Genomic DNA, 23,961 nt, shown 5'->3' with positions numbered 1-23,961 from the left:
TGCAGCAGGGAGGTGGGCGGGGCTGCACACTCCATGGAGCCCTGCCCAAGTTGGGGCAGGAGCTCCCTGGGTGCTGCTGCAGCCACCCAAACCACAGCTGCAGACCCAGGCCTCCAGCTCCATGGAGCAGGCAGAAATCCTCCCTTACCCACCCCTACAACCCACCCCACCTTTCCTCACCCCCATCCCCCCTACCCTGCACAGCTGCAGCCACCCACCAGCTGCAGACTCAGGCATCCCTGCACTCTTGGGGGCCCAGGAAGGCCCCCCTACCCTCACAGGCTCCAAAGTGCCTGCTCCTGCTCCCTGGCTTCTCCCTGCTGTCAGCACCCTCTCCAATCTCATAGCAAAGTCAGGCTGAGCCCTGGTGCCATGAATGGAAGCAGGAGGCAGACAGATTCCCGGGTAGAAGGAGGTGGATCCCCAGTGAGGCCCCACCTTCAGCTCAGGGAGGGCCTGAAGGCTGGTGGCTGGGCTGCCAGTCCCATTGACCAGACTGGGAACTTGTGATTCTTTTTCCAGCCCTTCCATGGCTGCCCAAGGACCAATCAGTGCACACTTCCTCCCCTCTAGGGCCCATAAAAGCCCCAGGCTCTGCTAGAGCTGAGCAGACATCAGGTGGACCAGCTGCAGAAATGAGCTACCCTCTCTGCTGATAGCAAGAGACATTTAGACAACCAGCAGCAGAGAGAGACTACCCGCTCTAGGGCCTCCTCTCTGCTGAGAGCCTCAGAGACCTGCAGAGACATGCAGACTACCAGCTGCAGAGAGGAGCAACCCACTCCAAAACCCCCTCTCTGCTGAGAGCTGCAGAGATGACAGGATGACCTACCTGAAGAGAGGAGCTTCCCAACCCAGGGTGTCTTCTCTGCCAGGAGCTGAACACTGATCAGGACACCCTGACTGTGGAAAGTAGCTACCCTTTGTGGGTCTCCTGTGAGCTGTTCTATTGCTCAATAATGCTCCTCTTCATCTTGCTTTCCCTCCACCTGTCTGCATACCTCATTCTTCCTGGTCGAAGGACAAGAACTCAGGACCCACTGAATGGCAGAGGTAAAAGAGCTATAACATAAACAGGGCTGAAACATGCCCCTTGCTCACCACGTTGCAGGCAAAGAGAAGGAGAGAAGAGCTGCAGTCCCTCAGGGAGCCCAGACCTGGAAGCTCCCCAAAACAGGGTTGTGACTCTTTGGTATCCTGCAGTGCCTGGTGTCTCCAAGTTTGCAGTAACCACTGCATTTCCCAGTGCCAGCTGGGGAAACTGCTTGCAGTGCACCTGGTCCAGCCACAGCCTCACAGAGAGCCAGTGCCTGTGCCAGCACCTAGAGCTGCCTGCCACTGCAGCAGCTGTAGTGTCTGACTGTGCAGTGGCCTGACCCCACATTCATTCACACACCCCTCATGGCTCCATTCCTAACTCACCCTTGGCAGGCATGGGATCCAGGCTGGTAGTGTGGGCTGTGTGCAGCTTGCCAACCCAAGTGGGTGGAAGAAGCCCAGCAAGTCCGAGCAAAACTTAGGCAAAGGTGCCACTGGCCAGAGGTTTTAGGCCGTAAAAGCAACACCTCAAGGATCCTATAACATTATTGTGATGTCTTCTCCATAATTTTCTTATCTTTTTATGGAAATTTCTTGATTTGATTACTGAATTCAGGATGGAGCTCTTAAATAGAGTGATGAAAGCTTTTTTTTTCTCTTTTTTGAAACAGTCTATCTCTGTCTCCCAGGCTGGAGTGCAGTGGTGTGATGTCAGCTCACTGCAACCTCTGCCTCTCGGGCTCAGGTGATCCTCTGGATCACCTCAGCCACCCCAGTAGCTGGTATTACAGGCATGCGCTACCATGCCCAGCTAATGTTTGTATTTTTAATAGACATGGGGTTTCATCATGTTGGCCAGGCTGATATTGAACTCCCGGCCTCAAGTGATTCACCTGCCTCAGCCTCCCAAAGCGCTGGGATTACAGGCGTGAGCCTCCTCACCTAGCCAAAGAAAGCATTTTAATGTTTGGCTGTACTATGAATAGTTCTGAAAAAGAAGTCAGTCTATTTTACCTGAGGATCTATCCTTTATAAACATTTTAGGCTTTGATTTTTTAAAACTGAAGGTACCCTTTTGAGTGACACCAAAACCAGTAAGTTCAGGCCTGTTGATATGTGACACTGGGTAGGTTCTCCGGGGATTGGACTTTCCCAGGACTAACCAAGTCACAAGGGTTAGGGAAGCAAAAGACCCGTAGGGATGGGGCTTCTTAAGAGAAACTCCCCCGAGAGCTGGACATGTGTAGAACAACAGGTGTGTTCTTCAGAAGCACCAGCTGCTCAGTCTGCAGAGCCAGCTCCAACAAGTGGGCTTATAAGGGTTTCAGGCCCATGTTCTACACTCCTGTAGCCCTTTTTATGACAGAACAACACAGAAATACAGGAACAAAGGAAAAGACTATTTCTAGAAGAAAAAGGGATCAAACAACGTGAGTATTCATAAGAGAAAGTACTAGAGAGTACCCTAGAGTTGCTGCACGCAGCACTAGTAACACAAATCCTTTTCTCCTATTTATTAAGGTTTTGCAGAGGAGACAAAGAGCAATTCTTAACATCTGCCCAAGTGGATCTCCCAGAAAGAAAGGCCAGGAGCTTGTCTGGAAAGAAATTCTTACTTTTCTCAGCCAGACATGGAGGCATGTGCCTGTAGTCCCAGCTACTTGGGAGGCTGAGATAGAAGGATCACTTGAGCCCAGGAGGTGGAGATTGCAGTGAGCCAAGATCACACCACTACACTCCAGCCTGGGTAATAAAATGAGACTCTGTCAAAAAAAAGAAAAAGAAAAAAGAAAAGAAAAAAAAAGAAATTCTTACTTTTCTGCTGACTTACAAGTGCTTGGGCTCCCTTCACTGAGGCTTCTGAAAGAACAGAGTGGCTTTGGTATCCTGCTCATAGGGACAGAACTGCTGAGGCCAAAAAAAATGTTTGTCCTTTCTCCTCTGAAGGTTTGTTAACAAAAAAAAAATCACCCACAAAGGAGATTAATGGGAGAAATAGCGTACATATTCATTCATATGTTCATGGAGGAGAAATACAGAGGGATTCCCCCTTCTTGAGAAACAGCAAGTCTCAAAGAAAGAGACTTTCTTTCAGTCCCTTTTATCCAGGAGTAAGAACAACTAGCTGAACAAAACTGACAGCTGTCAATCAAGTGGGAAGTCCAAAACTCATGAGAGACCCACCCAGTTTTCAATCATCATGAAGGAGCCAGGGGCTCAATGGCCCCTGCTGGTACCAAGTTGCCAGGTCCCTGCAGTGTTCCAGACAAAGACAGTGATGGTAAAAAGGGAAAAGTGGAGGTAGAATGCAAGTGCAGCAGCAGGAAGATATGAGACTCTCCGTTTTAGGGTCTTCAAGTTTTTCAGATTTTCTGAGACATGGGTTAAGTCTTCAGGTTAGTCTCCTATTAAAACACAGCCAAAGTCCCAATTGTGTTTGAAACTTTCAAAAATGCAGATTGAAAGAAAGCCTCTTACTGTCTTTGAGAAGTCCAGACTCCTCTTATCCTCATTGCATGCTTCAGAGTTCAATTTAGGTGTATCTCTCACGTCCATTTCTGTCGAGCCTTTACCTTTAAATTTTAAACTTGAAAAACTGCCAGAGTACCTGATAGTGATTGATCAGAGACAGAGCCACCGAATTACCCGATGGCAGGCCTTAGAGACCATGGCCTTAGGACCTAGGTTATACATAGCCCTCACCTTAGGAAGAGGTCCCTTCAAGGGCAAATAAAATGCAATAGTCCTTGCAACACTGAAGCATGGAGTATCCTGTGAGGCATGAACTTGCTTGATGCAGCATGAATGCACCCCAGGAAACATGGGCATGCCCCTCCAAGTGCAAGCATACCCCACAAGTAGGTAGCCATAGAGCCAGAAGGGCAGGTTCCCTGAAAAAAATAAAGACCTCAAGACCTCATCCTAAATGGGAGATCTTGGATGTAAGAGGATTTACTGATTTTTCCACAAAACAGCCAGGCCAGGAAGATAACTGAGCTTAGAGGACTCTTGCTGGTGCCAGTGCATTGATTAGTCCAGATGGCACAAGGGAGAGGATCTTGAGAGCCAATTTTGATCCCTTCCTCATCACCAAGAAATATGAGTAAAGATTGTGGGATCTGTGGAGGACAGAGGGAGAGCTTCATTTTCTATAAAACACAGTCTGAAGATTGAGGAGATGCAGCCTCGGAGGTGGAGAGCTATAAAGTCAAAAACCACAGAGCAGGATAGAGGAGTCAGAGGAGTGAAGAAAAGAGTCTTGATTGGACAGCCTTTAAGCCCCAAGTCACATGTCTCTTAATTGGCTGTTCCTAGGTGGTCAGTTAGTTCTTACCACATGATCTGTTGGTGAGCAGTTGGAAAATTCCCAGGTACAGATTTTTTCAGAAAATGTTATTTGACTTGGCTACAGAAAAATAGGTTTTGCAACACTTACTAAGAACACAGAGAACATGACCATCACCTAAACCTGCCATGGCCTCTTGGGTTTGTTTTTGCTTTTGAGGCACAGGGAGTCCTTCTTGTCTGTTTACCTGGAGGCATGATTTGGCAACCTAGATAACAAACAGAGATAGGCTTTCTAAAAAGAATTATTTTTATTTGGGAATAAAGCATTGCAATGGGAATATGCGTCCCAGGGTAAACTATGTGCTTATTCAGGTAGGTAAAGTAAGACAAAGTTTAAAAAAATAATGAGAAGGATTACATATTTGTTTTGGAATGATTATCCTTGGCTATAAAGATCAATAACAAGACTGACATCAGTTTGAGGTTGGACAGGCAGTTGCTGGGCAGATGTTCTTGCAGAAGTATTTTTCTTTAAGTTTCTGAGAATCTATAACCTTTGGGCTTACCAATAGCAGTGACTGATTTGTTTACTGATTGTTCACAGAATAGGAAATCAAAGGAGGCCAAAATAAGGACAGCCATAATTATTTGCCAATTGTCAATTTGAAAAGGGTACCCAAATCCCTCCATATGAGGAGTAGCATAAGTGGCTTTACTACTGGCTGCCGCTGTAGACCCACCTCCTTCTCCAGCACATATATATCACTGTTAACATTAACTAAATCACCTCTGGGCAGAGAAACAAAGCTCTATATGCACAGCCCAGCAAAGAGCAGCACACAGCTGAAAGAAAAACTCAGAAGACAGAGCTGAAAAAGAAAACTGGTGATGGATCTCATTCTAAACTTTGCCATGGAAACATGGGTTCTCGTGGCTACCAGCCTGGTACTCCTCTATATGTGAGTAACTATGCAGGCATGTCTGCTCTTAACTCTAAGACCTGAAGTGCTAATTGGGCCCATCTTTTTCTTATTTGTTTTGAAGATAAAAGAGATAACGAACGGGAAGTTACCTAAGTGCCAAATACTGTGAACACATAAAATATTATTAATCTGTTAGGACTCCTAATACAACATTTGAAAATGTAAAATTTAGTCTGGGTGCGGTGGCTCACACCTGTAATCTCAGCACTTGGGAGGTGGAGGCAGGCCAATCACAAGGTCAGGAGTTCAAGACCAGCCAGACCAACATGGTGAAACCCCTTCTCTACTAAAAATACAAAAATTGGTCAGGCATGGTGGCACAAACCTGTAATCCCAGCTACTTGGGAGGCTGAGGCAGGAGAATCGCTTGAACCCAGGAGGCAGAGGTTTCAGTGAGCGGAGATTGCACCACTGCACTCCAGCCTGGGTGACAGAGCAAGACTCCGTCTCAAAAAAAAAATGAAACTTTGTCATACTGAGTAGTTTGAACTAAAGAAGACTGAAAGACTTCACAAATGTCTTCAGAATCTCTGACCCTCTTCTGTCTACCCATCCCCCATTCTTTCCCTCCTGAAGTGCAGGGTTGCTCTGAAGTTCTCTTATCTGACTAAGGGAAGATCTTCCAAAAAGAATGCAATTGTCTTGAGCCTCTCCAAATAATCTCATCAATCAGAAAACTAATTCACAGGAAAAGAGAAAAAGTTTGATAATACTTATTCTTTGGAGCACTGCTACCTGAGAGACTTTATCTCCACAATAAAATAACCTTTGTTCATCATGTGTTTTCTCCCCTCACCTTCCCATAACTTGTGTCAGAAACTCCCTATCAGAAGCCACTCCCTACTTTTTAGCTTACAATGCTATTTAAGCTTTACTAATTCAGTCCTTATTTTAGTCTCATATATTGTGGGCCTCCAGCACATATGCATGTAAAATTTTGTATGGATTTTAACTGTAACCACCCAAGGGATTCACCTTGCCCCCTGCCTCAACAGAGCCCATTCATCAAGACAGGGGAATTGTAATAGAGAATGAGTTAATACATGCTGCCAACAAAAAGAGCCAAACTCTGTACAATACTTGAAGAGATTTATTCTGGGCCAAATATGAGTGACCATGGCCCATGACACAGCCTTCAGGAAGTCTTAAGAACATGTACCCAAGGTGGTCAGGGTGCAGCTTGGTTTTATTCTTTTAGGGAGGCATGAGATATCAAATACATTTAAGAAATACATTGGTTTGGTCCACAAAGGCAGGAAATGTTGTGATTTTTGCAGAATTCTTTGTGATAGAGCAGACTCCAGAGAAATTGCAACAACTTAAAGTCTTTCAGATCTGGCCCTAAGGAGCTATAGGAGAGAAAAAAATCTGTCAGATCACCATTGCCTACCTCTACTCCAACTGGAGCTGTTTCAAAACCAACATGTAGAAATCTTTTTATCTGGCTGCCCTGTGAACTCAGAAACTAGTCTGCTAAATGATTAACTTTTGGTCTCCTTTTGCTTTGGTAGAATGACCTCTTATTAAGTACCTGTTTAACTGCACCATATACAGACCTATCTTTCATGACAGCAGACCTGCAACACCACCTCCTGAAATGAGGCACAGCTGTTTAACTGGATTGACATTGCTAGGAATGTGAGACTGGTTTATACTGGTTTAATGTGATCCCTTGCGACTCAGCTACCAATTCAATTGTCCTCTCCACAAGCATCAACTCAGCTTTAGTATGTACATTTTCTAGGGAAGTTTATGACAGGGGAAAGTTGGGGCTCCAAAAATGAAACCCCAAAATATGGCACTTAAGCATGTTGAGGACTTTGAACCAAAGAAAATTGAAAGGTCTCAGAAAGTCTTCAGAACCAAGCTAACTCTTATGTTCTCCTGTCTCCCAACCCTGCTATTTCTCCCAAAATATAGGAAGGGGCTTTCTCTGAAGTTCTCATACCTAAAGGAAGATCTTCCTAAAAAAAAGCAATGGTCTTGAGCCCCCTCCCTATAATCTCATGAAAAAGAATCTTAGCAGGGCCAGGCATGGTGGCTCATACCTGTAATTCCAGCACTTTGGGAAGCCGAGGTGGGTGGATCACGTGAGGTCAGAAGTTCAAGACCAGCCTGGTCAACATGATGAAACCCTGTCTCTACTAAATATACAAAAATTAGCTGGGTGTGGTGGCAGGTGCCTGCAATCCCAGCTACTCGGGAGGCTGAGACAGGAGAATTGCCTGAACCCTGGAGGCAGAGGTTGCAGTGAGCCAAGATTGCGCCATTGCAGTCTAGCCTGAACAACAAGAGCAAAACTTAGTCTAAAAGAAAAAAAGAATATTAGCTCACAGAAAGGGAGACTAAAGTTGATAATACTTGTTCTTTGGAGCACTGATGCCTGACAGACATTATAATAAGATGACTTTTGTTTATCATGCTTTTTCTCCCCTCACTGTCTCATGTCTTGTGTCACCCACTCCCCATCAGAAGATACTACATTTTTATAGCTCAGAATGCTATTTAAGCTTCAATCATCAGGCCATTCTTTGAGTATCATATCTTTCAAGGCTCCCGTGCATATTCATGAGATAAATTTATAAGGATTATCTCCTATTAATTGATCTACTGTTAGTTCATTTCTCAGACTCAAATATCAAACCTCCATTGAAGAATGTTCTCTTGACCCTACAGATGTTACACAGATCCATTGAAGGAGTAAATAAACATTATCCACCTCCTCGTCATTCAACTTCCAATTTCTGTTACTAAGAGTGTTTACTGACATCATTCAATCCTGGGGATGCTTTCTGATTGACTATGAGTTTTGATCTACCTAGACTAACAACCAGAATTTAGCATGGGCAGATAATGGATTATAAACAACTGGAAACCCAAGAGGTTATTTTCGATGTGTGAGTAGGAAAAGATCCCCACAGAGGGAACCAAGCTAACAGCTGGGCCTGGCCAGGGTGCCACTGTGGGGTCCTTCAAACACATTCTCTTCATGCAATGTTTCAGCTTTATCACATTTTGTAAGATTTATTTATTTGTACTGAATATTTAGGATCTAAGAAAAGCTAACCTATAAAGAAGAGAAATCAAGTTTCTAATTCAACTGTCTGGAATATTTTATGGTTACTTATGCTATGTAGCACAGTGAAACTTTTCTATCAACAGAAATGTTCCTGAATTTTGGAAGACCTCTCTTTCAGCTGAAAGCACATAATGGGCATTTAAAACTATTTATGCACACCATAGTTTTCAGCCATACTTTCCTAACTTACCCTTATAGGGCCTACTTTGTGGCACCAGCAGCTGCATGGTTACATTGGCGGGATGCAGCCTCTCTTTTTCCTCCAGTCTTCCATCCCTCAGTAACACCAGAGTGGGAAGTTCTGCAAGGATCCAGAACCTGCAATTGATGGAGTTCACACATAACCCATCAAAGATGAGTTGCAGGCAGGCCTGCCATAAGGAGCACCAGACTTAATGGGTTTTCCTGCAGAGATAGTTGATGTACAGAAGCAGTAAACTGACTGCTGTGTGACTGATCATTTTGAGGAAAAAAAAAAAGTGAGCATGACTGGCATTGTGCTTATCAAGTAAGGATCACCGGTTGGAGGGCCAGATTGCACAAGAGGAGGAATGGCCTTTAAATTTATTCTTTAGTCATTGGTTCCTCTGCATAGTGCCATTCAGAGAACATATAGGTCAATCACATTTACTATAGTTTATATCAATCAAATCATCTGACCACAGAGATTTGGGTGTAGCTGGAAGGTGCTCACATTTCTATGAAGCCAGTGGAAGCCTTGAATATGGTTGTCATTCCATAGAAATAAGAACACTATGATTCTTCCAAAGCTTCTCTGTGCAGGAATGTTTAAGAATGGCCAGATCCTAAAACAAGGTCAGGGTTTAGAGGGAAGGAAAAGCATAAACACCTCTGAGAAAACAGAAAAGAAGGTGTCAGCAAAGGGCCTCAGTGACCCTCTGTAATTCAATGGATGTAGTGATGCACAAACTCATTATTAGTTCAAAAGATGAAAAAAAAAACCTCACCTAGTGATATGGTTTGGCTCTGTGTCCCCAGCCAAATCTCATCTTGAATTGTTATCCCTATGTGTCAAGGAAGGGACCTGGTGGGAGGAATTGGATCATAGGGGTGGTTTCACCCATGCTGTTCTCATGATAGTGAATGAATTCTCACAAAATCTGATGGTTTTAAAAGTGTGGCACCTCGACCAGACACCGCATGTTCTCACTCATAGGTGGGAATTGAACAATGAGAACACATGGACACAGGAAGGGGAACATCACACACTGGAGACTGCTGTGGGGTGGGGGGGAGGGGGGAGGGATAGCATTAGGAGATATACCTAATGCTAAATGATGAGTTAATGGGTGCAGCACACCAACATGGCACATGTATACATATGTAACAAACCTGCATGTTGTGCACATGTACCCTAAAACTCAAAGTATAATAATAATAATAGGAAAAAAAACAAAACAAGAAAAAAAATAGTGTGACACCTCTTCTCTCTCTCTCTGTCTTTCTCTCTCTCCTGCCTCCATGTAATACATGCTTTGCTTCCCCTTCACCTTCCACCATGATTGTAAGTTTCCTGAGGCCTCCCCAGCCATGGAGAACTGTGAGTCAATTAAGCCTCTTTTCTTTATAAATTACCCAGTATCAGGTAGTTCTTTATAGCAGTGTGAAAATGGACTAATACACCTAGAAAGAGAATTTCCAAATCAGGAAAGAATCAATTAACTAAATAGACATACGTGAATGAAATGCCCTGGAAGAATTCCAGTCTGAACCTCTTAAGGGCACTCAAATTTGGGAACATTTATTAAGCATTCACTCTAGCACTGGGATCATGCAGACTTCAGCTGCTTTTAGTTAATCACTGTGACTTTTTTGGGTCTCACAGAGGAGGCAGCAAAAAAGATGAGGATTGAAATGTAGTGGGATTTTAAGGAATCAGAGAGACTGATGGGGTTCAGGAGGATATTTATTAATTATTTAGATGCACCAGCCCAGTCGGATTAACATCCAGAAGACTGAGCTCTGAACAAAGAGTTTAGTTACCTTTTAAGCATTTTGTGGGAGGGGTGAGATCTGTGGAGAGGGAAGCATACTAGAGAAGTAAGAAACAAACACAGTTATTCAATTGAGACATGCATTACATCATTTCTTACATTTCAAGGAAAAACACGTTTTGTGACTTGAGTTTATCTGTCTAGTGACCTTGCAGCTGCACAGCTAGGGAAACAGGGTCTTTGCAATGCCTGGGAAGGGAGGAGAGATAAGGCTCACTAGCCTCAGAAAAACAGGCAGTTAGTTTTTAAAAGACTCCAGCTCTTTCTCTTTTTCAGGGGAAGTTGGGTTTTTTTCATATACAACTGAGTTTCTGCTTACACACTCTTTAATTTCTTTTAATTCCTGTTCCATTGCCCCCTTTGGTGCTTTTTACAACAGAAGTGTTAATAGAAAGCACCACTATTTGCCATCTCCTCTCGGAGCTGAGCTTTTTCTTTTACCGGCAGCAGCTGATATCTGGTTAATGCCACAACTGTGCGGTAGCGTGTCAGGCTACTATTGCCTCTATAGTTGACTGAATACTCCTAATAAACAGGGGTAAAAGGCAAGGGAGGATGAGGCAAATGCCAAAAATAAGCAATAACTCACTAATGAGGGTTTTGAATTCTCCAAAGGCTGAGGACCATCCTCCAAATAAGGAATCCAGGGACCATCTGGACTAAGTCTGAACTAGAACATGTGCCAACTTGCACATTCTAGCTGTGATTTTCATGACAGCTTGGCCATTATCATCAATTTCTAAGCAACAATTGGTTAAATTAAATTTTTCACATACTCTTCCTTCTGAGGCTAAGAGGAAATCTAAAGCCAGCCTATTTTGATACATAGCATTTCTCATTTGTGTTGCTTGTATTGCCAATAAATCTAGTGCCCTTGATGTTTTATTGGTTATAATTTCAAGGACTGCCCGCAACCTTATGATGCAGTTGAGCATATAGATGGGGGTACGGTACCCCCATGACCTTTCTTGCACCTAGGTAGCTGGCCTATAGTATTTAATGATTCTTTCAGGAGGCCATTTGTTATCTTTCCAGTCTCCTATGTCCACATCTTTTTTGATATTTGTGTTTATTTTTGTGATTATGCCTCTTCTAGTTCTTTTATTTTCATCATAAACTGGATATCCTAAGAGTTCCCCTTGCTTTAGAGGAATTAGAAAGAAGGATGGCTTGATTGTTTCTAACACACATGCCCCTGTCCATTTAGCCGGCAGTTGCTGATATGCCTGTGCTCCACAGGTCCAATATAGGCCAGAGGGTGCTTCCTAAGCATATGGAGCCTCTAGCTGATGCCAAATGTGGCTTAGAGTAGAGAATCAAGCGAAAGGTTTCGATCTTGGAAGTAGGAGTTGTTCTGGGCGTTTCTTCAATAGAGTTTTGTTTTTAGTCTCATCATAATACTGTTGCCCTAGGCAGGCTGTTTCTCCTGCTCTCTCTGTGAAAGCGTTTCCTCATTGGGCGCTACAGTACTTTCCAATTACGGAGGTTTTTAACAACCAAACACTGGTTGAGGCTGTTGGTTCACTGGTAGGGTTAAGCGAAGTGAAGTTATTTTGTGGCATTAATTCCTTTGCCTCCCATGGCCACTGGTCCCCCATATTAGTTCCTCCACATACATAGCATGAGGAAATTCCTAAGCTGCCAGCTATGTTTTCAGCTAGTTGAGCAAATAAGTTTTTGGTTGATGGGGGAAGCTCGGGCACCGGCTGATCAAAATGCTTATAGAATGACTTATGAACCCAGAATTGCGGGGTTGGACACTTCTGAGTTCTTCTAGTCTTTTTGACAATCAGTAGTGGAATTCTAAGGCCTGCTCCTTGTCTATCAACTCTTAATAGTGCTGTCTGTCCTGTAGACCAAAAAGGTAGCTCTGGCTTTAAGATAGTAAAATTTAAAGGATTGCATGTCTTTGTCTTACAGTCTGGTTTGGTTGATATACTACTTAGCAGAACAGTCTTCCCTGAATATAGGTGTTGGTGCTGTGTCAGTGTAGACCGCTTAATGTTACAGTCTGGGCATCCGATTTGTCGTTCTCCGTACAGATGTTTAGGACTGCTGCTGATAAGCCTCTCGTGTCAAACCATTGCAGACTGCTTCTGGTTTTTTAGGATTATGAACATATGCGGTATGGTAGGCATCAAAATACAAGGAAATAGGCCTGTTATAGAAGGGAAGGGCTTCTTTGGTTTGAGCTATAAGCTCTCCTTCTTTTTCTCCCTCTGATTTAGTATGTACCTCAAGCCAGAATTCATAGGGTGAGAGCTTAGGGTCATAACATACATATAGCTGATTATTTCCTGGGTCACAGACTGAATAGGTGGTCTGGTTGTATGTGCAGGTTCCTAACTTGGTTCCTACACATTCATAGTAGTTATGGTACAGTAGAGTTTTAACTATGGTATTCCTTACCCAGGTAGTGTGTACACAGTGTGGGCATCCTTCTAGAGATTTCTCCCCTTTTAGTGTAGGCAGAAATGGTAACAACATTAGTGTATGTAATAGAAACATGCTTACACTACACGTGGGCATGGCAAACCTTCCTCTGGGCATAGACATTTGCAGCATTTGCAGTAATAACGTAACAACAGAACAATCAGTACTGACAGAATTATAACTAGGCTTGTAAATTGTATCCACACTTACTTATCCGGAGATGGTACCCTTAGCTTCGTCTGTGCATAGACTAGTCAGCTTCCGAGATGTGACTAGAGCAGAGCTTGCAGGAATCCCCAAAGCCTCAGCCGAAATCAATTATTCAGGCCCCACCTGAGGAAAGGGAATGTCCATCCCCATGTGTGCCAGTATACCTGTCTTTGGTCAGAATAAGGCAGGAAGCAGAGTCAGGAGCACTTGGAGAGTCGGGCTTGGAAGAAAGTGAGGCTCAGTCCTTTGGATGTTAATCTGACTGGGCCAGTGTACCTAAATAATTAATAAATATCCTCCTGAACCCCATTGGTCTCTCTGATTCCTTAAAATCCTGCTATAAAATGTGATTATTGCCATTAGAGTTTCTGTTGTTATTTATCGCCTCCGTGTTACCTCCCTCCCTTGAACATTCCAGTTCCTGAGGTAATGTCTGGCCAACCCCTTATCTATAAAGTTACAATTTCTGTAACCTGGCTTTCTCTTTTATTTTATAGTTATGGGACCCATTCACATAAACTTTTTAAGAAGCTGGGAATTCCTGGGCCAACCGCTCTGCCTTTTCTGGGAACTATTTTGTTCTACCTTAGGGTAAGTGTTATTTGAGCTCCCTCTTTTGCTTCTTATCGATGCAAACCCAAGCTTAGTCCTATCAGTAAAAATGCTCCTCCTCAGGAGGAAGTTCCAGTGTTTTACACTTTCAGAAATGGTGTGTATGCTCCACCCAGAGCAGGGCCAGGTTTATACCAGGACTCTCATGTTAATGGTCAGGGGGTTTGGGTTTGCCTCAGTTGCACGGCACAGATATCTGGGGGATCAGCACTCGATGTTCAGGACTTGATATTCAGACTCTGCGAACCATAAAGAGGACTTTCCTTTTGCCCTGTGCAGATTTTTGAGAAGGTACAGTTTGTCCTTAGTATTAAGAGAAAAGCAGAAATGGGGAAATGGGAGCCCCAGTAGCGGCTCGTTAGCATCATGTACCAGATTCAAACTTTCCTGTTTTCACCAAGAGCTCTAGTAACCTTTTGTTTCCTTCCTCCTGTACAGCTTTGAAAATTCAGTTCATTGGCTGGGCGCAGTGGCTCTCGCCTGTAATCCCAGCACTTTGGGAGGCCAAGACGGGCGGATCACGAGGTCAGGAGATCGAGACAATCCTGGCTAACACGGTGAAACCCCGTCTCTACTAAAAATACAAAAAAAAAAAAAAAAAAAAAAAAAAAATTAGCCAGGCGCAGTGGCGGGCGCCTGTAGTCCCAGCTACTCGGGAGGCTGAGGCAGGAGAATGGCGTGAACCCGGGAGGCGGAGCTTGCAGTGAGCCGAGATAGCGCTACTGCACTCTGGCCTGGGTGAAAGAGTGAGACTCTGTCTCAAAAAAAAAAAAAAAAAAGAAAAGAAAAAAAGAAAAAGAAAATTCAGTTCACTAGGCAGCTATTTACCGCTGGATAATTTGCACATACTTGAATTATCTCAAGAACTGTTAAATTCCCTGCAGGTAGTTCCACAGTTGTGCTCCAGCTTCTTCTCCCCAGGATGTATTTTACAGATTTGAGAGGAAGAACGAGAAGGTTCTGCTTTCCTGCTGCTTTTCTTCAAAGGCAGCACCCTATGAGTGAGCCTGAGCAGGGAGTGCTTATAATGAAGACAATATGGAGGCTGTCCATCAACTTCAGATATTTAACCACAAAATGAGTTCTGTTTTTTTTTAAAGAAAGGCAAAATTACTTAACAAAATAACTAGAAGGGGATAATTTGACAAACTTATTCAAAATTTAATTATCTAAACAGGAGGTAATATGTGTCTCATAGTCTACGAATTTTGACTGAGCCTTGTGGCTACCCTGGTCTGATGCTCCACCAAGCGCCTGGGGCCATGATGGAAAATAACAAGTGCATGCCCACATGGCCAGTAAGAAAGCCTGTGTACAGGTTGCTCTCTGACTCAGGTTTTCTGTCTTACAGACCTGAGGCTTGTTTTTCAGATTCTAATTCTCCCAACTGGGGCCTTCATTGCAAAATTACCACTTAAGAATTTCATCCTTTTTTACCCCCCGTAAAAGCAATAATTTTCTCTTCATATTTCCCAGATCGATCCTTTAGTAAATCCACATTTCCTGGGCTATATGTTGCCTAGTTAGAACATCAAAACTGAAACAAGGAAGCAGGAAGGTTTGTTTTTAAGTGTCAGAAGTGAAAACTCTGAGTGAGTATTGTAATGTGCTGTGTCTGACATCTAGAGGTGGCATTTCCCACACTTATTATGTGTTAAGCTGGAAAACTGGAAAGTGAGTCCACTCTGTCATTTGCCCACTCACTCATTTTCTCGCTCAACAAAATGCCTTGGACTTTTATTTAAATCTGCTAGACTAAAAGTGGTCCCTGATGTTTTTGACTTTCTAATTCAGCTAGAATTCTAGAGAGAATACATGAGATAAATGAAAAGGATGCTGAACAAGGAGATAAAAGATTGCACATTCCCTTGAGACACTCACTCACTTTCCATCAGCCTCAGTTTCTTCATGTTCCCATGGTGGTGATAATTCAGGGGTTTATGAGATTGCAGAGACAACATATGCAGAAATGAAAACACATCAGAAAGACAATGAGTTGCTTAGTGTTCATAGACAAAAGTAAGTCATTCAATATCTACACTAGTTAGAGAAAATTTAAAAGTGACTTTAAATTCTCCATTTCAAATATCTTCTCTATTTTCTCTCCTTTTCCTTAAGAGGTCTCTGAATAAGATTCCCAGCTGGGTGTGGTGGCTCACGCCTGTAATCCCAGCACTTTGGGAGGTTGAAGCAGGAGGATCACCTAAGGTCAGGAGTTCGAGACCAGCTTTGCCAACATGGTGAAACCCTATTTCTACTAAATATACAAAAATTAGCTGGGTGTGGTGGCAGGCCCCCATAATCCCAGCTACTTGGGAGGCTGAGGCAGGAGAAGAGCTTGAACCCAGAAGGCAGAGGTTGCAATGAGCCAAGATCGCACCATTGCACTCCAGCCTGGGCAGCAGAAAAAAAGAAAAAAAAAGATTCCCTCTAACTGCCAGTAAATGGTAGCAAGCCTAACGTCATTGGATTTGACTTTTTTGCCCTGGTTAAATGTAGCGTTCAGTACATTCGAAATAATAATTGAATTGTATTTTGTTTCTTCTGCCAGGGTCTTTGGAATTTTGACAGAGAATGTAATGAAAAATACGGAGAAATGTGGGGGTGAGTATTCTGGAAACTTGCATTGGATAGAGCTGTTGCTATGCTGAGTTATTTTACTGCAGAGAGAACAATCTCAGCCCAGAGTTTGTTTGGATAATGCTATTGTCAACCTAAGTAACAAACAGAGAGAGGCTATCTAAAAGAAAAAGATGATCTGGGAATTGAGCATTGCAAGGGGAATATGAGTGTCATAGGAAACTCCATGTATATTCGGTATGTGAACAAAAATAAAATCTTTGAGACCCTAAACTCACTATGCCAAAGGGAAAATTGAGCTTGAGAATTAAGTCATACCTTACTGCCTTCCTTTTTTCCCCAGACAGATAGCTGTAATTTCACAACCCTGGGTAATAGCTTCATACATAAGCCACATTCCCACAACAATAGCAACGTGGCATCACTCGTCTGGGGTAATACCCGAGGTTTGTTGTCCCACAGATGTAGGGGGTCTCCCTATAGTGGACGCACAAAGAGTAAGGTTAAGAGCGGAGGTTGGATAGGTGAAAGAAAGAGAAAAGCTCTCTCCTGCAGAGAGAGGGGGTCCCCAGTGGGTCTTCTGACCTGCGGTAAAGTGCAGGAGGTTTTATAGATGAGCTTGAGGAGGCAGTGTCTGATTTACATAGGGCATGAAAGATTGGTTGGACCAGGTGTGTCATTTGCATAGCACATAAAAAACTGGTTAGGACTAGGTGTACTGTTTTCATAACATGTGAAGAAGTTGGCTGCCCCACCCTAATCTTTTATTATACAGATGGTTCTCTTCCTGGCTGGCACCGTGTTGCCTGCTTTTTTACTGTAAATGGGGTGACAAAGATAAGGGAAGATGGGGCCTCCATGTTGAACATAACCGGCTTCCAAGGTAGCCCTTTTCTATTGGCACAGCTGCCAGCATTTACCCGTGCAAGCTTCCAGCTTGCTTATCGATGTCTGCAGCTTGATTTTTTCAGGCTGCTCTTTGTTAGAAAAGAAATGATTTGGGGGGCTGCTTTTTGTTAAAAGGGAAGCTTTGCTGAGGACCCCTTTGTCCTCACTATCTGCCTAAATAATTTTTTTCTGGCTCCTATTTCAATAGAAGGCTACATATCTTTCTGGATAGTTTCCCTCACAAGTTGCTCACATGGAATTCTATACATCTGCCCTATAAACCAGCCCTGTCATTGGGTTCTGTTGACTCACACCTTGATCATGTAAATTACCAGCTTATCACAGGTACAGAATAAGGACAAGACCAGAAATCTTCCCTCCACCTACCTTGAGATGAATATGTAACTGACTTTTCCTCTACTCTTTCTTTTCACATGTATATCTCATGTAAAATGTAGATTTTCTGAGTACAACATGAATGCATAATTGATTTTTTCCTCTACTCTGTCTTTTCACATGTAAAATGCAGGTTCGATGAGAGCTAATTGGTGCCTTACAGAAATGTAATCATTTGCCACACTGCCTACTCTTTCCCCCCTTTTTTTCCTTCCTGCTGGTTCTTTCCTCTTTAAATTCGGAAGTTCCCAAAACCCTCTTTGGAAAAACACAGGTCGCAGCTACCCCTGTGGCTCATGTGTTTCCAGGTGTCCCCTCAAGATTTGACTCAATAAACCTCTATCAATCAAGACACCTGCCTCAGTCACTTTTTGGTTAACACCTTGGTAACCACAATGGGATTCACTGAGGGCAGTTTGGCCCTCAGCCTGCAGAAATTTTCCCATCAGTGTGATAGAACCAGCTAGAGCTTTTTATCACTCTAACCAATTGGCTCATGTGCTGAGGTCTGGGAGCTTCTCCTTCTAGAGATCCTTGATCTCCCATAAAATGTTGCTTGAGACCTGAATTTTCTTCTGCCCTAGAGCTCCTTTCTGGGAGTTTTTACTTACTTCCAACAAGGAAGGTGAGTTTTCTTCTTCCATAATGATGAACAGTTTTTAGCTTGAGATCCGTCTCCACATAAGGAGCTGATGTGGCTTTTCATTTTGGAATTTGGTAGCTGAGGGTCAAGGTTTATTGTCAGCTAGCTATAACTTCCCCTTATGCTTGGAGATCTTGACCCTATGTAAATTGTGTGATAACTTTCTGTTTTGAGTTTCAATCTACCTTCCACTAAGTTTTACCAATTCGTGGCCCCCTCTAATGTTTACTGGAATGCCCACAGCTACAAAATGTCAATTTTCCCCTCTAGAAACCCCAGCCAGTTAAGAAAAATCAATATGCAACTCAAAATATATTTCTTTGACACTTTTCTTTTTTTTTGAGATGGAGTCTTGCTCTTGTCACCCAGGCTGGAGTGCAATGGGGCGATCTCAGCTTACTAAAACTTCCACCTCCCAGGGTCAAGCAATTCCCCTGCCTCAGCCTCCTGAGTAGCTGGGATTATAGGCACTCACTACCATGCCCAGCTAATTTTTGTATTTTTAGTAGAGACAGGGTTTCCCCATGTTTGCCAGCTGGTCTCGAACTCCTGACCTCAGGTGATCTGCCCGCCTTGGCCTCCCAAAGTACTGGTATTACAGGCATGAGCCACTGCACCCGGCCTACACATTTTTTTTAATTGAGATGGAGTCTCACTCTATTACCCAGGTTGGTGCAGTGGCACCATCTTGGCTTACTATAGCCTCTGCCTCCCAGTGATCCTGCCACCTCAGCCTCCCAACTTTGACACATTTTAATGTGGCCTTACCAGAACTTCCCTTGTCTGAATCTAGGGAAGAGTAGAAAAGGATCTGACACATACTCTGAGGGCTACTACCTACGAGGTTTTCTTTGCATAACAAGGCCACCTTCCCAGCCTCTCTCTCTCTATGTGCTGTTATAATAAATACTTCATTAGAAATTCTAATTGTCAATGACAAAATAGTGGGAGCCTTTGAATTAAGACTTCTAAATTTAAAATTTTAGTGACTTTTATTCTATACAATTAATTAAAAGATCAAATTTTTAAAGGACATATAAAATCATCATGTCTATCCTTAAAAGTTATCTTCTTTTTCTATGCCCATTTTCTGCCAAACTAACTCTGCAAAGGAAACTTGTTAATTTACAATCTCCCTAGCTATGTAAAAAAGTATCCTTTCCCTCCATCTTTGCCAATCTATGCTTTTAAATGTAATTTTTGCCATTTTAATAAAAATGGCATCTTTTTCGTATGCATTTTCCTGACTTCTACCAATACTGAGGAACTTCCCATGCTTATCATTGTCAATTACTCATTCATATTACTGATAATTCAGACTTCATTTCCTATGAATTGCTTATTAATATCCTTTTCTCACTTATCAAGTAAATCCTTCATTTATAGAAGTTTTATAGATTCTCTATATTAACTCTTGTACAAATATCTTCTCTTAGTCTCTTTCCTGTCTTTTAACTTTGTTTACGGTATCTTTTCATACAAAAGTTTTAACTCTTTTTACGTAATAAAACATACTGTGGTCCTTTATGAAAAAAAAAGTTATCTTGACTAAATTAAGAGCAAAAATCTGACCAAACTCACTATGCCAAAATGAAAAGTTATGGTTGGAAACTGAGTCATGCAATACTGCCTTCCTTTAGTTCAAATCATATAGCTGTAATTTCACAATGCTGTGTCATAACCTCATAAGAAAGCCAGATTCCCAAAACGATAGAAGGCCACATATCTCCCCAGATGGCGTCCCTCATAAGTTTCTCACAAGGACATTCCTTATGAGTCCCTAAATCTTTTAGGATACATATCCTCCTTCCCCCCATGAACCAGCCCTTAAAACCAAGTTCTGTTGAATCTCACTTACCCTGACAATGTCAATTTCCAGTTTACCTTGGCAGGCACAGGACAAGGACAAGACCAATAAATTATCCCTCCACCCAATCCGAGTTGAATGCGTAATCGACTTTGCCTCTATTCTCTCTTTTCACATGTTTGCATTATCTTATGTAAAATGGAGATTTCTTTATCACAATAGAAATATATAACTGACTTTTTCCTCTATGCCCTCTTTTCACATGCAAAATGCAGATTTGCTGAGCACTTCTCAGAGCCTCACAAGAATGTGACCATTTGCCTCACTACCTACACACTCTCCTTCTTCTCTCTCTTACTTGCTCTTTCTCCTTTAAATTCTGAAGTTCCCAAAACCCTCTTTAGAAAAAGCACAGGTCACAGAGGCTCCTGTGGCTGGTGTTCTTCCCAGATGTATTCTCAAACTTTGGCTAAAGGAAACTATTAATCAAGGCTCCAGTCTCTGTCACTTTTTGGTTAACAAGAAGATAAAAGAAGACAGTATTTTTAAAGAAAATAATGAAGAGGATTACATAACTGTTTATTTATTTATTTATTTATTTTTGAGATGGAGTGTCGCTGTATTGCCCAGGCTGGAGTGCAGTGATGTGATCTTGGCTCACTGCAACCTCCACCTCCCGGGTTCAAGTGATTCTCCTGCCCTGGCTTCCCAAGTAGCTGGGATTACAAGCGTGAGCCACCAAGCCCAGCTAATTTTTGTATTTTTAGTAGAGATGGGGTTTCACCATGTTGGCCAGGCTTGTCTCGAACTCCTGACCTCAAGTGATCCACCCACCTCGGCCTCCCCAAAGTGCTGGAATTACAAGTGTGAGCCACTGCACCCAGCCTATAATGAAATATTTTAAACATACAAAAGATTATGGAGAACGGTATAGGGAATGCCCAAGTATACACCACCTAGATGTAACAAAGGCTTCTGTTATTTCTAACCATGATATCTTTGAAGAGCTGTTTTGTCTTTCAATGACTCTTTCCTGTTTGAGCCACATCACCCTTCATTGTATGAAGGCTTAAGTGGCTTCCGTGGTGAGAATCTTACTCTGTGTCATACCCTAATTGGCCTTGGAGCTGGCTTTGCTGTGTATTGCACAACTGCAAGTATGGATGATGGAATGTCAGGATCAAAATCTGGATTCTTTGGTGTGGTTCCAGCTGCAGAATCAGGCAAGTGAGGTTTAGTCAGCTCTGTTTTCCCCCACACAGGCTGTATGAGAGGCAACAGCCCATGTTGGTCATCATGGATCCCAACATGATCAAAACAGTGCTAGTGAAAGAATGTTACTCTGTCTTCACAAACCGGATGGTAGGCCTATATTTTCAAATGTATTAATCAAATTTTTATTCTTAAATAATTATATATTCATGGATACTTGCCCAGAAAATGGACAGGAAAGTGCTTTGTACTTCCTCCTATTTCCCCCAATGGTGATGTCTTATTTAACTGTAGATACAGTGTATTTCTGTCACTCTAGTAACAGAAAATTGCCATTGACACAATCCACAGAACTTATTCAGAGTTCCTGCTTTACATGCCCTCATTTGTGTGGGTGTATATGTGTGTGTGTAGCATTATGCAAATGTACCCATGTGTATAATTGCATGACTATCAGCACAATATGTACAGATCTGTTCTAGCACCATGAGGCTCCCTGCTGGTATTCTGTTGTTACTATGTGTAGCTTGTCTCTTCCTCCTTGCAGGGTCTGTAGTAGAGAAAACTTTTTTTTTATTTCAATGAGGCCAATTTATCCATTTTTCTTTTATAGATTGTGCTTTTATTGTAAGTCTGAAAATTATTCTCCAAGCACACTTTGTCGCTGGTGTTTTTTCTAAAAGTTATATGGTTTAAGGCTGGGTGCGGTGGCTCACGCCTGTAATCCCAGCACTTTGGGAGGCCAAGGTGGGTGGATCACGAGGTCAGAAGATCAAGACCATCCTGGCCAACATGGTGAAACCTCATCTCCAAGACCATCCTGGCCAACATGGTGAAACCTCATCTCTACTAAAAATACAAAAATTAGCCAGGCATGGGGTGGGCACCTGTAGTCCCAGCTACTCAGGAGGCTGAGGCAGCAGAATCGCTTGAATCCAGGAGGCAGAGGTTGCAGTGAGCCAAGTTTGCGCCATTGCACTCCAGCCTGGCAACAGAGCAAGACTCAGTCTCAAAAAAAAAAAAAAAAAAAAAAAAAAGTTATATGGTTTAATACTTTACATTTAAGTTTATGATACATTTTGTGTTAATTTTTTGTCTTAATTTTTTGCATAAGATGTAAAGTTTAGGTCATAGTTCACTTTCTGTGGCCTGTGGCCGTGTGATTTTTCCAACACCATTTTTGGAAAGGTTACTTTCCCTCTATGGGGTTACTTTTTCACAATTGTCAAAAATCAGTTGAGCATATGTCTGGGCATCTCTTTTTTTTCTTTTTCTTTTTTTTAAATTGAGACAGAGTCTCACTCTGTCACCCAGACTGAAGTGCAGTGGTGCGATCTCAGTTCACTGCAAACTCTGCCTCCCAGGTTCAAGTGATTCTTGTGCCTCAGCCTCCCAAGTAGCTGGGATTACAGCTGTGCACCACCATGCTCATCTAATTTTTGTATTTTAGTAGAGATGGGGTTTTGCCATGTTGGCCAGGCGGGTCTCAAACTCCTGGGCTCAAATGATTCACCCACCTCAACCTCCCAAAGTGCTGAGATTACAGACGTGAGCCACCACACCTAACCTGCGCATCTGTTTCTCATTCACTGTTTTGTCCCATTGATCACTGTGTTTATTCCTCCACCAGTACCACATTGTGGTGACAATAGTAGCTGTACGGTAACTATTAACATCATGTAGAGGGATTCCTCCCACTTTATTTATTGTTTTAGTTCTTGTTTTTGCTTTTTTTTTTTAAGACGGTCTCGCTCTGTATCCCAGGCTGGAGTGCAGTGGCATGATCTGGGCTCACTCTAGCCTCTGCCTCCCGGGTTCAAGCGATTCTCCTGCCTCCCCTCCCAAGCAGCTGGGATTACAGGCATGCGGCACCATGCCCGGCTAATCTGGGGTATTTTTAGTAGATACGGGGTTTCGCCATGTTGGCCAGGCTGGTCTCGAACTCCTGACCACAGGTGATCCACCTGCCTTGGCCTCCCAAAGTGCTGGGACTACAGACATGAGCCACCACGCCTGGCCCCTTTTCCTTTCCATAAAAAATCAGAACAAGCTTGTCAATGTCTACAAACAAACCTGCTGAGATTTTGATAAGCATTGAATTAAGCCTATAAGTTGGTTTAGGGAAAATCTGTATCTTTACTACATTGAGTCTTTCAAAACATGAACATAGTATCCCTCTCCATTTCTTTAGGTTTTCTTTTAGTCCTTTCATCAATGTTTTGTAATTTTTAGCATAGAGATCCTGTACGTGTTTTGTTAGATTCACACCTAAAGTATTTCATTTTCATTGACATGTAAATGGAATATTTTTCCTGTATTTTCAGAAAGTCATTGTTATGGCGTAGAAATGTGATTGATTTTTGCATGTTGATCTTGTGTTCTACACCCTTGCTGAATCCCACTTTTTAGCTCTAGAAGTCTTTTTGTATATTCCTAGAAAGGTTCTACATTGACATTTATGTCACCTGAAAATAGAGGCCCTTCTATTTCTTCCCGTCCAATCTGTATGCCTTTAATTTTTTTCTCGTCTATAGCACTGAGACATCCAATATGATGTTGAATAAGAATGGTGAGAGTGGATATTTTTGTATTGTTTCTGATCTTGGAGGAAAGCATTCATTTTTTTCACCATTAAGTGTGATTTAGCTGAAGGTTTTTTGTATATATTTTTTTCCATGTTTTTCAGAATATGAAATTGAGGATGTTTCTCTTTTTCCTAGTTTGCCGGGTTTTATCCTAAATAAGCATTGAAATTATCCATTTTAAAATACAGTTTT

General features: G+C 42.5%; 1 protein-coding gene across 1 annotated transcript in view; it reads left to right on the top strand.

The window, feature by feature from the left end:
- Positions 1–630: 630 nt before the first annotated feature.
- Positions 631–23,961, top strand: part of CYP3A43 (cytochrome P450 family 3 subfamily A member 43) — a 46,984-nt gene continuing 23,653 nt past the window's right edge. Inside the window, 5 exon segments of the mRNA XM_019031807.4 lie at positions 631–1,053; positions 2,560–5,285; positions 13,544–13,637; positions 16,210–16,262; positions 21,235–21,334. Coding sequence (XP_018887352.2) covers positions 5,215–5,285; positions 13,544–13,637; positions 16,210–16,262; positions 21,235–21,334 — 318 coding nt within the window. The 5' untranslated portion in view covers positions 631–1,053; positions 2,560–5,214.

The sequence above is a fragment of the Gorilla gorilla genome, chromosome 6 (genome assembly GCF_029281585.2).
Source record: "Gorilla gorilla gorilla isolate KB3781 chromosome 6, NHGRI_mGorGor1-v2.1_pri, whole genome shotgun sequence".
NCBI lineage: Eukaryota > Metazoa > Chordata > Mammalia > Primates > Hominidae > Gorilla > Gorilla gorilla.
The sequence above is the reverse complement of the archived record's forward strand: the minus strand, read 5'-3'. Positions and strand labels throughout refer to the sequence as shown.